We start from the raw sequence: 13,178 nt of genomic DNA, 5'->3' as shown, positions 1-13,178 counted from the left end.
GGGTGACAGCGTTTATAGCTTCTGCACTAGAATAACATTTGTCTTAAAGCTGTAGTTGCCAATTTGAAGTCGAACACGCAGGTTGAGAGAGGTGATCCTGCCCTTCTGTTCTGCTCTGGTGAGACCCCGCTTGCAGCACTGTGTGCAGTGCTGGTGTCCTCAGCATAAGGACTTGGAGCTGCTGGAGCAGGTGCAGAGGAGGCCATGAGGATGATCAGGGGCTGAAGCACCTCCTGTATGGAACACTGGGGCTGTTCAGCCTGGAGAATCTTGAGTGGAGACCTCAGAGCAGCTTCCATTGCCTGAAGGGGGCTCCAAGGATGCTGGAGAGGGGCTCTTCGTCAGGGACTGAAGCCATAGGACAAAGGGTGATGGGTTCAGACTGAAACAGGGCAAGTTCAGGTTAGATCTAAGGCAGAAGCTCTTCCCTGTGAGGGTGCTGAGGCGCTGGCACAGGGTGCCCAGAGAAGCTGTGGCTGCCCCATCCCTGGCAGTGCTCAAGGCCAGGTTGGACACAGGGGCTTGGAGGAAGCTGCTCCAGTGGAAGGGGTCCCTGCCCGTGGCAGGGGTTGGGACTGGAGGAGCTTTAAGGTCCCTTCCAACCCAAACATGGCTGTGATTCTATGATTCACCTCATTCAGCGGGTTTCAGGTTTCCTTTTCACTCAGGCAGGGTGTGGCAGGGGCGGCCTCCTCGAAGCCCTTCCTGGCCCCTCGCCCACCGGCAGCACTGACAGGGCGAACGGGCCTCAGCCTCGGGCGGGGACAGCCGGCTTGCTCTCAACGTTGGAGGAAACGAGCGGGGCCACGGACCGCGTCCGCCCGCCCTCCCCAGCGCCTCAGAGCCCCACAGCGCGGCCGGGGGGCGCAGGCTCCGCCTCCTCTTTGACCGCTGAGGGTAAATGCGCCGGCGCCAGACTACAGCTCCCAGCGTGCCCCGCGGGCCGTGACGTCAGGCCGAGGCGGGGCGGAAGCGGGTTTCCCTGCCTGCGCGGCCCGGCCCGGTTCCGGGTGTCCCTGCCGCGGCGGCGGCGGAGGAGGAGCGGGGACGGGGGGGCAAGATGGCGGCGGACTTGGAAGCGGAGGTGCAGGCCATTGACAAGAGCCTGCTGGAGTGCTCCGCCGAGGAGATCGCCGTGGTAAGCCGCGGCCCAGCCCGGCGGGGGGAGAAGCGCTTGGGGCGGGGAGAGAAAGGTGCGGGGGCCCGCGGGGCCGGCACCGTCCTGCCGGGCCGGCGGTGGGGCCCTGCGGGCCGGGGGCTGTTTGTGAGGCCGAGCGGGGTTTGGGGGTGCCGCTGCCCTCGGCCCGCTCTTGTCGCCGGCGTTGCTGTTGCAGCAGCGGGGTCCCTCGGAGCGCACAGCCGGCTTTTCCGGTTGTTGTGGCAGCTCCCAGCCAGCCGCCCAGCGCGGAGAGCCCTGCCGAGGCTTGGCGGGCGAGGACGGCCGCCGCTCAGGACCTCGCTCCTTCGCTTGCTGCTTCTTTCCTTCTCCAGGCAGCCGAGAAGGTCCCTCCTCCTGTCTCCTGTATTGCCTTTTCGCTTGCAGTCGTGTCTTGACGTGAGAAGGTTCCTTCTCCCCGGTTTATTTAGGTCGATGTCTGCCCGCAAATAAGGTTTTGTAGCGCTGAGTTTACAGGGTTTTTCTTGGATATTCAAGATGCCCTTCTAACAAAGGCTTGCACTCGTTAAGCTTAGGGCTGTTGGAATGGGGCGTTTGCAGAGGAAATAGTAATGAAATCGATGTAATAGTTGAAGTAATCTACTGGTGTTAATACATTTATCTCGCCTCTATAAAGAGTAGTTGAAAGTGGAGTAAGGGTGAAGTTTTCAGAGAAACTTTTGTTTCTGGTACAGATGCCAGACACTTGTGCATTTGAGGAACTGGGTTTATGTATTAAAACACTGGGTCTGCTCATGGGCATATCTGTAGGTTAAGAACACGAAGAACTGCCTGCGTGTATTTCAGTGAGAATTACACTGATTGCTTTCCAGGAGAAAATGTGAGATAGGGTTAGACTGGATGAGCTCCAGGGGTCCCTTCCAACCTTAGCCATGCCATGATTCTGTGCTGTGTTAGAATTCAGATTACGCTTGTATCTTTACAGTGCAGACAGAGATCAGATGGCCAAATGTGCTTCCTTAGGTATATCCTAGCTAGTTTAGCTCCAGGATTAGGCTTCCTTCCCCTCAATAGCAAGCCAGATAGTTCATGAAGCACTTCCTAAAGTAGCCCAAACTAAGCTCAGACTATCTTGTCTTTGTGAGTAGCAGATTATTTTTGGGTCACACTGTAGATTAGCCCAAGGCAAACATGCAAAAGTGGAACACATTTAGGAATTTGCTACAGGTACAAGCAGCAGCTTAAATTTGGTCACTTCTCTCTCATTTTTATCCTCTGTCATCACTAGCACAAGCTATAATTGGCTTATTTGTATTACATGTCTTGTTTTCCTAATATCTCTTTATTTTAGATGTGGATTTAATAGAAGCCCTGATGGACTGTTTGGTCAGTGCTTTTCCAGGGCAGTCAAAAAATGCTGCGGGAGAATGAAGGGGGAGGAAGTGAAAAGGAATATAGTTCCCTCTTTGGGGAGAGTGGAACATTAGCTTTTCTGCCGTGTGACTTCAGGTTGGAAGAGAAGACAAACACCAATTGCAAACTTGCCTGCATACAAAATGCTTTTGTTGAAGAAGAGATTGCCACATTTTGAGTAGTTTTGCTGGAATCCGGTGCCTCCTTGGCAGCACAGCAGACATACGCAGTTCTACATGCACAACAGTCCTTTGTCTTGCTTTCCTGTTTCCTTGTCCTAGTAGCCTGTACTGCCTTCTGGTATTCCTTGAGCCAGGAGCTGATTTTCAAAGCCTTACGCACAGTTATGTGTGTAGAACTGGCTGCAAAAGAGGTTTAGGTGTGATGACGCTCAGTGTTGCCACACCTAACTTTCAGGCAGCTACTCCCAGAGTTTTTGGGGATGGGAAAGCTGTTTACCTGAGGAACAAGAATTTTCTCTGGCTAGGTATTTGTCTGAGCTTGTAGGGTAGCTAATGTGCACAGTGTATGTGGCAGGTAGAACTCAGTAGTGTATTGCTGCATTAAAAAGCTGGAATTAAAAGTACTTCTTTTTTCCTGAGAAAAATGCAGGTGTAATAACATGTGCCCTAGAAAATAATCTAAAAATGATCTTATTAAATGGAAAACATAGAAGAAACAAACTGAGTTTCACTGTGATTAGGTCAGTTCCTGGTGGTAGGAGACACTTGGCACAAATGGTGAAAGGAGAGGAAAAGATAAATGAGCTAGGGGGAAATAAGCAGTCGTGAAGACCTTATCCATTTGTGTGGTGTTCTCTGGATCCTGCTGAGATTCTCTGTGAACTTCTGGATTGTTGGATGTGGCTTTTTGGCAACCTTTTCCCATGGACTTCCTTGGGAAAAAAGCTGGCTGAATAAAAATAACTGATCAATACAGAAAGATTTAGGAGATTGTTTGTGATTTTAAGGATTCAAACTTAAGGGAAGGCAAGCAAAGAGAAAGCATTTTAGGCTATGAAGGGCTGTGCTTTGGTTTTCTTGGTATCAATTTCTGCTTTAGAAAATGTAGCCCACTAAATTAATGATCAGTAATGAAATTAATATTAGTAAGTGAACAATATGTTAAAAAACCCAAGGGCTAAGTGCTGTGCTGCCTCTGGCTGTATCTTAAGGAACTTACTACAACCATTGTCTCAATCATAACTTCTTTAGAGTAAGTCATAAATAATTCAGAGTAAATCAAGCTGTAACATTTGATTACCAAACCCACTTGTTTTGGTATAATTAATTCTTGGTTTCCACGTACAGTTTTAGGTTGATTCCAAATTCTTGTTCTGAAGTTGCCGGGGGGTATCTGGTTGTCATATTTACAATGAGAAATGGCAGACTAAGGCTGTTTATGTAACACAGGACTTAATCAGTGCACATTTGCACTATGGGCTTGCTCCCAGTTGTTTATTTTAAAAGCCTTGCAACCTTAATTTACAGTTTGAACCTTTATAAAGTTGTAATCCATAAGGCAGACATAAAACAAATGTTGTCCTAGAGGGTTGTTTTAGTCTGTGTGTATTCAAGGGGGAAAAATCCCAAACAACAACTGGCAAGAGTAGCGAGTTTTTCCGTGGCTTATGGCAGCTGCACATCTTTGTCTGTTGGCTTTTAAACACCTTTGTCAACATTGTTTTTTACAATTCATTGATTAAGAGAATTGTGGTGGGTTGGCCCCGGCTGGACACCAGGTGCCCATCAAAGCTGCTCTGTCACTGCCCCCCCTCAGCCAGACACCAAAAGGCTCATGGGTTGAGACAAGGACAGGGAGAGACAGTCACCAGTTACCAGCACAGGTAGAACAGACCCCACTGGGGGACACTGAATTGTTACCAGTCAAACCACAGCAGGATGATGATGATGAGAAATAAACCAAATCTTAGAACACCTTCCCCCCCACCCCTTCCTTCTTCCCAGGCTCAACTTCACTCCTGAATCCTCCACCTCCTCCCCCCGAGTGCCCCAGGGGATGGGAATGGGGGTTGTGGTCAGTTCATCACACGTTGTCTCTGCTGCTCCTTCCTCCCCAGGGGAGGACTCCTCATACTCTTCCCCTGCTCCAGAGTGGGGTCCCTCCCCAGGAGACAAGTCCTGCATGAACTTCAACAAGAGTCCTTCCCATGGGCTGCAGTTCTCAAACTGCCCCAGCCTGGGTGCCTTCCATGGGGTGCATCCTTCAGGAACAGGCTGCTCCAGCCTTCGTCCCTTCTACAGGTGCATCCTTCAGAAACAGGCTGCTCCAGTGGGGTCCTCTTTGGGATCACAGATTCAGCAGCAAACCTGCTCCAGTGTGGGCTCCTCTGTCCACAGGCTACAGGTCCTGCCAGGAGCCTGCTCCAGTGTGGGCTTCCCATGGGATTACAGCTTCCTTTGGGCATCTTTCTGCTCTGGCATAGGGTCCTGTATGGGCTGCAGGTGGAAATCTGCTCCCCCATTAACCTCCATGGGTTGTGGGGCACAGCTGCCTCCCATAGGCTGCACCACAGGCTGCAGGGGACTCTGCTCTGGAGCACCTCTTCCCCTCCTTCGTGGACCCTGGTGTCTGCAGAGCTGTTTCACAATTGCTCAAGTGTTTTTTCTCACTCTCCCTTCTTTAATCTGTTATCCCAAAGGCACTACCACCATCATTGACAGGCTCAGCCTCGGCCTGCGGTGGGTCTGTCTTGGAGTGGGCTGCACTGGCTCTGTTGGACATAGGGGAAGCCATCTCTGCAGCCCACCCACTACCAAAACTTGGGGCCACACAAACCCAGTCCAGGAATTCATGGGTCTAACATCACACTTGAAATAGTAATTCAGTTATTTTGGTGGTAGGAGAAACCACGTGCCTTTAATTTTCATAGGTGATGTGTTGAAATTCAATGAGGGGGACCGTTACCTAATGCTGTGTTTGCCATTCTCCTTGTACTTTCTGTCTTTGCCTGTTCCTTGCCAAATCCAGGCTTCTGTTCCTCCTGTGTCCCCAGCTGGCAGCATCAGTCTGCACTCAGAGAAATGCAACCAGCATAGTCTGGGCCTTATCCTAACAGTCACTGCTAATCTTGGACTTTTTCCTGGTCATGCATCCCAGGGGAAAATTTGTAACAATTTGGTCTCTTAAATCTTGTGGTTTTGCGAAGAATTTTGTGTCAAAAGGATAAAATGTGCAGGCAGGGACACTAATGATTGCTTTCTTAATGTCTTTCTGATCATCTAGATTTCCACTTAGAAGGAAGCGTGCCTTTTTAGCTTTGCATTTCCAGTTTAGATTGTTTGATTTAGAAATTAGAAAGTTATCTTGATGCTAGAACTGTGATTGGTATTTTTATTAATGAGCAATCTGTGTTCTTATTCCTTTTCATTTGAAAGAAATGGCTGCAAGCAAATGACCTTCAGAAAGAAGTATACCAGCATCTGGCCTACTATGTACCAAAAATCTACTGCAGGGGGCCTAACCCTGCCCCACAAAAGGAAGACATGCTGGCACAACACGTTCTGCTGGGACCAATGGAATGGTACCTCTGTGGTGAAGATCCTGCATTTGGTTTTCCAAAGCTTGAGCAAGCGAACAAACCTTCCCATCTCTGTGGCCGTGTTTTTAAAGTGGGAGAGCCTACGTATTCTTGCAGGTAGTTCAGTTGAGCATTGTGAAGCGTTTAGAATTTGGAGTATTTATCATTTCGGGGAATGTTTTTCAATAAGAATACACTGTCCTCATGAAAAGTTCATATCCCAAATGTAGTTTGAAGTAACCTTGCAGTGTTTCATAACAGCTGGAACCAGGGGAGAATGAATGCACTATGGATCTGTAAATGGAAAAATATGACTTAGCAAAATGTTCAGTGTTTTCTGTACAAAAGAAATGTAAGGCTCTTCATCAGGGACTGTAGTGATAGGACAAGGGGTGATGGGTTCAGACTGAAACAGGGCAAGTTCAGGTTAGATCTAAGGCAGAAGCTCTTCCCTGTGAGGGTGCTGAGGCGCTGGCACAGGGTGCCCAGAGAAGCTGTGGCTGCCCCACCCCTGGCAGCGCTCAAGGCCAGGCTGGACACAGGGGCTTGGAGCAACCTGCTCTAGTGGAAGGTGTCCCTGCCCATGGCATGGGGTTGGAATTTTATGATCTTAAGGTCCCTTCCAACACAAACCAGTCTGGGATTCTAGGATAACATTAAGAAAGTGGTTGGGGTAAATGGTAAGTGTGATTTAAGCACATTAATTAGAAGTAAGTGGGCAGGCTTGTGTGCATGTTATTGAGGTGTTTAGTAACGGCTGTCAGAGTTGATCCTGTATTTTTGACCATTTTCCATGACCTGTTCAACCAATCTATTGGTAGCCTCCTCTTCTAGAAACATGTTACCTTATTGGCCTTACTCTCTGAAGTTCTGTTTCAGGGTGGGCTTAAGATACTTTACTTGGTAAGGTGCCTCTTCAAGTAGAATAGGGTAGGGAGGATGACGACCTTCGGGAGGCTATAAAAAGAATTTCCAGAGCTGCTTTAGTGCCTTTTAATGAAATCTGGTCCCAAAGAACTGAAAACCAGAACTAGTGTTTTCATTGAAGTCAAATTGCAGCCTAGAAGTTAGTGAATAAATTTTCTTCATATGTACTAGTGAAAACTGTGGGAGTTCTGTTAATTTCTTTTAACCACCTGCTTTTTCAAGACGAACAATTCAATACAGAAATGATATCCTTGGGAATACTGTCAGGTATATTGAAAACAGAATAGTGCAAGCCATTGGTGTAGAATTTAGAGAATGAGTGAAGGTACTATTCATACTCAGGGTCTTTGAGTAGAAAAAAGATTTAACTACAGCAATATAATCATAATGTCGTTCAGGTTAGAAAGGACGTCTCTGTAGGCCATCTTATCCAGTCTTCTGCTCAAGTCATGGTCAAAAGTCATTACAAAATATTTTTGCTGTTTCTCTTATCAAGGTAGAGTTTCATCTTCTTTGGATTAAGTAGAGAACATAGATTTAAGACTGTTCATGTTTCCTGTTGTGCATCAACAGTTTTCTTTGATTTGTAGCTGGTAATGAAGAGTGAGAGCTTAAACTTTTGTGGGATACAGAAACAAAATGGTTTTCTGAGTCCATGAGACCCAGTAACAGCAGTGGCTTTTCTGTCTGGTTGGGAAGCTTGCAGGTCTGCTTTTAAGTGTGAGCTTCCTTGGCAAATGGTACTGAATTTGTACTGCCACAGGTTTAGAGCTCTGAAGAATCAATACCCAGTATTGTAGAACTCATTTACACAGTCTTGTAGGTATATTGGTGCAATAAGTTTATTTTTTCTAATTTAAGAAGAATTACTATGAAACACAAATTAATCTTAAGTCAGAAGAGCTTCATATCATTGTACTTTCACATTTTCACCTTCAGTGGCTCCTCTCAAGAAAACAAATGTGAAAATGGTACTTTATGCAGAGTAAGTCCTGGTTGCCTGGTTATCTTTCAGTGATTAACCTGCTTGAATTTATTTGGTGAAATGAAATGAAGAGAACTCTTGATAGTAACATTTCATAGGACCCCTGGTGTTTTCTTTTAAACAAAATAAATTGCTTTTCTGAATTCTTGTTCTAATAGTAGCCATCATAAGTCTTCAATTCTTTGGTAGTTATTTTTACATTGCAAGACCTGACTCCCTAATCTTGAGGTGCTTTAAGTCAGTTGTGTTACACACGTTCATGTATTTTCAGTGTTCCTCAGGGAGACTAAATATCATGTGTAATTCTCTCATTCATTTACCCCCTTTTGCTTGAAATATTTCTTCTGTCTAATATGGCAATGCTTGTAAACAGGACCTTATTATGGTCTGTGATCTCCTGGTTCAGGAAATTGCATTCTTGGACCTCTTCAGTGAGCTTGTAGGCCTAAACTTAGAGGCAGAGGCTTGTTGTAATCTCTTGTGTGCTATGTTTCTTTCCAGTGTTCAGTGCAAAAAGTGTCTTCTCCAGTTGCTGGAGGTCAGTAGTGCTTGTACTCTGTACTTGAGAGAGCTTGCTTGGGTTTATACTGTGTTCTGGAATTCATTTATTTACTGGTCTCATCTGTTGAAGTCAATGGCTATACTGCCCAAATATACATGCTGCTCAGACAATATTGTAAAGCCTCTTCTTTTATGAGAACAGGTGATTTTATTCTTCATTTGTTTCTCCCTCCTTTCCTTCCCCCTTTCAGGATAATCTGTACTTTAGTTGGGTGGTTCATTGGTGATATTTGAAAGTTACCTGTTGTAGAAAGTGTGATTAAAGGCAAACCCATTTGTTTAACACTGCTTTTTTATTGTTGTTCATTTCTTGGTGTTTTCAGGGATTGTGCAGTTGACCCAACTTGTGTGCTATGCATGGAGTGCTTTCTTGGAAGTATTCACAGAGAGCACCGATACAGGGTTAGTAATACTGCTGGAATACGTGTTGTAGTCATTAATTTTGCATGTGTATGAAACTCCTTGGTTAAAGTTTAAGAATGTGGGATTCCAAGGTGTTGGATGGACACCAAGTTTGGAATTCTGTCTGCAATAATCTCTCAAGAAGTTGAGTGTTTTGATCCAAGTGTAATTTCTGAAAGTTAACACTTGAAAGTATTGAGCAGTTACATTTTATGCACACCAGTTAAGCTTACAAATGTGTGTTAACTTTAACATGTGAATTGGATACAGCATTAGAGTTGCTTTTTTACTTTATTTCACCGTGATATTTGACTATCTTTAAAGGAATTGAAAAACTTTAAATAAGAAACCTCTTTAACCAGAAACTAGGTTTTTTAAACTTCTGAATTATTACCAAAATCTGTACAATAGCAGCGTTTTTGTTTGCTTTTGAACATAAAATAGAAAATTAAAACTGTAGATGCTGTTTATTTTAGTCATATTCTGCTATTAGTAGTAGAGATGAGTTAAAAATAACCCTGCAAAGAATACCCAGGAAGGCCTTGGTGTGTTTTTAAATTAAGAAGATGAGTGAAAACTCTCAGTGCAGCCTTTCTGCACATCAGTTTCTGACAATACTGCAGTGCTGTTACTGTCAGTCTGATCACTGCATACTTACACCGAGCTTTAGGATTTAGGAAGAAACAACACCCCAAACACCAAACAAAACCCCAAAACAAAAACAAAACCCAAAACCCCAAACAAGAAACCCAGCCCAGTTTGCATGCTTCTTGGATGTTGGTTTTCAGTTTGCAGGTGTAGTTAATTAGCAAGTCTAGGTGACATCCAAAAGTGCAAGCAAATGTCCTTTCCAATGCCCATCTGTAGGGTGTACCTGTATATACAGAATGTACCTGTATGCCAAAAATAGGTGCAAGCAGAGTTCTTCTATAAATCAGTTAATAGTTGTGGTTCAACAAGTATTATTACACTTGTTAATTTGAGGTGGTCTTAGCTTTAAAATACATGGTACTAAAACAGTGTCAATATATCATTAGTTTTCAGATAGTTTTTCTATGCTTGCTGAGACTTATGTGAACAGTGTAAGTTTTGTCTGTCAACTCTTTTGCTTGCTGTGTAATAGTGCTATATGAAACAATTCAGCTTTGTTCAGATTAAACCTGATAATCTGGAATAGTGCAGGTGGCATTGCAAGTCATAGAATCAAACCCCCTGGCATCCAGGGGAACCCTGCAGCCCTCAGGTGGGCAGGATGGAGGGGTTGGAAGTTTGGGTGATTTTGTTTGATTTTTGTGGGGTTTTCTTTTCTTTTGGCATAAGCAAACTGATGAAGAGCTTTTAGCCACCATAGAAGCAGACATATTTTCACTGTGCTACTTTAATAGGGTACTGGCTAAAGCTTCGTCATGCTTTTGTAGTTTAGCTATGACTACTCATGTCTTAATGTGCGTGTGTGTGTATCCATATTCACATGAACTGCTTTGTTTTAAAATAACTGTAGATGACGACATCAGGTGGAGGAGGTTTCTGTGACTGTGGTGATACAGAAGCTTGGAAAGAAGGTCCTTACTGTCAAAAGCATGAAACTAACACTTCAGAGACTGCAGAAGAAGAGGTAATAACAGTTGAGGCATTGTGTTTCAAAACATCAGCTGTGTGTATATATGTGTAAATATAAATCATTCATATGAAGTTATTTTCAGTCTTGTATACCATGCATGAGAGGTGGGAGGAAATTCAGTAGTAGTATTTGAACCTCACTGTGTTAGACAAAACTATTGGCTAACTTAAAGACTTATTTAGAGTTGCATTTTGTACTTAAAGGCTTCATTTTGTATGCTCTTGGTTGCCTCTGCAGCTTTAGTTCTGTTCCTTTGTTCTTCTGTCCTATTCTGGAAGGTGAAGGGTGTCTGCCTTGTGATCATGTGCATGAAGAAGCCAAGTTCAGCTGTCTGTGCTATATGTGTTCTGATTCTCACCAAAGCAAAGTGCACAGGTTTTTAAAATCAAAGCAACTTGCTTTTAAAGGAAAGCCATAATGGAGATATAAGATAGAGGTCTGTAAAAGCTTGTTTGGTGCTAGAGAAGGTAAATAGACAACAGTACTAGTACAGGTGAACTGCTGACTGTCAAGGGCCTCTTGGAGATAATGCAGACTTAAGTTCTGGAAAGATTGTTGTGACCATTTTTATACAACAGAAGCTGTGGTGAAACACAGAATTAGTTACTAGGTAATCATAAACCAGGAATTGGGCTACTGTGAAACATTTTAATTGGCTAGCAGTTACACATACCTCAAAATATCAAATGAGGAATTGAGTCAGTGACCCAGTATATGCCAGGTGACCTGCAGGGCATGCAGTGTTCCCTTTCTAGCTTTGTAGAACAGGGACTGGTTCCTCTGAACATCAAACATTTGAACTAGTAGAAGAATAATCCTTTCAGGGGAGACTTCTAAATGTTCTCTCTTCACACACAAATCCCTTGAAATGGATTGGAAGGAAATGCAGTGATACCTATACTCTGCCCGATTCAGAGTTTGCAGTGGTTCTTATTTGCTGCTTCAAAGAAGTAGGCTTTGCAGACTGAGGCAGTGCTCTTCTCCCTTCCCCTCCTCACTTCAGTTCCCCCACCTGCAGCAGCAGCAATTCTGCTCTGGCAGGGAGAGGAGGATGAGTTTGTAGTGGCTGCTGCTGATGTCAAATGGAGAGCACACTGAAGAGTGCAGAACAAAGACAAGTGGGTGCATAGTCCACATACAGAGGGGGAACAGCTCATTGTAAATGAGACTGGGACATGGGGAGCTCATTATTCGAACCCAAACCATTCTATTATTATGAAATGCATAGATATATTTAGGCATTCTATTATTCGTATACCCCAGCATGTTAGAGATGTGCAGCATCTGTCATGATCCCAGTGTGCTGATGTTGTAGAAACTTGGATAGATAAGACTTCTTGCCTCTCACCGCATGTATATAAAACAAGGCAATATGTACATATATAATATACATATATAATATATATGGCTGTATTCTGCAGTTTACTAATATTGGTAAGCGGGACAAAATAAACAGTGATTTCAAATTCTATTTTGAAGACATTGTGGAAAAAGCAGATTTTCATACAGCTGAGGTTAGAAGATCTTCAGAACTATCTTAGAAGGTGGGAACAAAGACAGTGAAAATGGAGAAGGAGTGGAAATTCGAGTGATTAGAGACCAGTTAACATTTAGGTATTGAACCTTGGGTTACTGCTTTGGCGGCTGTCAGTGAAGAACTGGAAGAAGGAAACTGGATGATTCTTGACTCTGTTCCTTTCAAATGTGAAGTCATTTAGAGCAAGTCGTTAAAGACGCTCACACCATCTTTGACAGAGAGGTGCAAATGTGACAATTTCTGTTCTGAATTTCATTTAAGTTCCCAATTGCTCTTTTTATTTATTTTCCAGGACCCTCTTGTGCACTTACCAGAAGATATGGTAGCAAGAGCTTATAATATTTTTGCCATCACATTTAAATATGCAGTAGATATATTAACGTGGGAAAAGGAAAACGAATTGCCGGGCCTAGAAATGATGTAAGTATAGTCCTTGTCTTCTGCCTCTTAAAGGTTTGCAGACACTAACAACAGCAGATGCAGATTTAGATTTTTAAATACTTTTTCTGCCTTTCCTAAATTGTCAGGAATATTTTGCAAAGAATTGTAATAGATTTGTTTTCTCATATTTTTTTGTGTGATGATACAGCACATTTTTCTCCATACTGATGATGAAACAATATATTTGTGATACCTTTGTTTTCTTAACACTGAAAAGGAGGTACTAGCAAAATACAACACTGGAAAAGAAGTGGCAGGTTAATTTTTAATGATCCAAGTTACTGAAATTCTGGTGGAAAAAGGATTTTGTACTTTTGGTGATCCACTTACAAATTTTGAAGCATTCAGACTGTTTAAGTGGATTGTAGCATCACAGTTATCATGGACTCATTTGTTAGTATCTTTGTGTTGTGTGAGTAAGAATGCTGTGTGGCTAAAGGATGGGAATCAAAAGATTGCACTGAATCTGTGTAAGCTTAGTGAGTTGTGGCTTTGAGTATTGTGGAGTTTGAGCTTTTTAAGAGCCTGCCAAGGTTTTGTTGTCTAATAGTACCTTTATGCCATATGGGGGAACCGGGTGTGGTAGAGTAATGCCATGATGGGTGATGTTTCTCAGAAGCTACGGGGAATGCA

General features: G+C 43.8%; 1 protein-coding gene across 6 annotated transcripts in view; it reads left to right on the top strand.

The window, feature by feature from the left end:
* The first annotated feature begins 1,011 nt into the window (after positions 1-1,011).
* UBR2 (ubiquitin protein ligase E3 component n-recognin 2) overlaps positions 1,012-13,178 on the top strand; it is a 55,422-nt gene continuing 43,255 nt past the window's right edge. For 3 of the 6 annotated variants that reach the window (XM_061348316.1, XM_061348315.1, XM_061348313.1), the window contains exons 1-5: positions 1,014-1,138; positions 5,929-6,188; positions 8,868-8,946; positions 10,448-10,561; positions 12,397-12,524. In XM_061348316.1, coding sequence (XP_061204300.1) covers positions 1,061-1,138; positions 5,929-6,188; positions 8,868-8,946; positions 10,448-10,561; positions 12,397-12,524 — 659 coding nt within the window. In that variant the 5' untranslated portion in view covers positions 1,014-1,060. Of the gene's footprint in view, positions 1,139-5,928; positions 6,189-8,867; positions 8,947-10,447; positions 10,562-12,396; positions 12,525-13,178 lie in introns of all 6 variants that reach the window. The other 3 variants (XM_061348314.1, XM_061348312.1, XM_061348311.1) reach the window with 3 other exon arrangements.

Source organism: Neopsephotus bourkii, unplaced genomic scaffold, assembly GCF_033783945.1.
Source record: "Neopsephotus bourkii isolate Nb327-2 ecotype Australia unplaced genomic scaffold, CSIRO-AGI_Nbou_v1 NB_354, whole genome shotgun sequence".
Taxonomy (NCBI): Eukaryota; Metazoa; Chordata; class Aves; order Psittaciformes; family Psittacidae; genus Neopsephotus; species Neopsephotus bourkii.
This window is presented reverse-complemented; position numbering and strand designations above follow the sequence as displayed.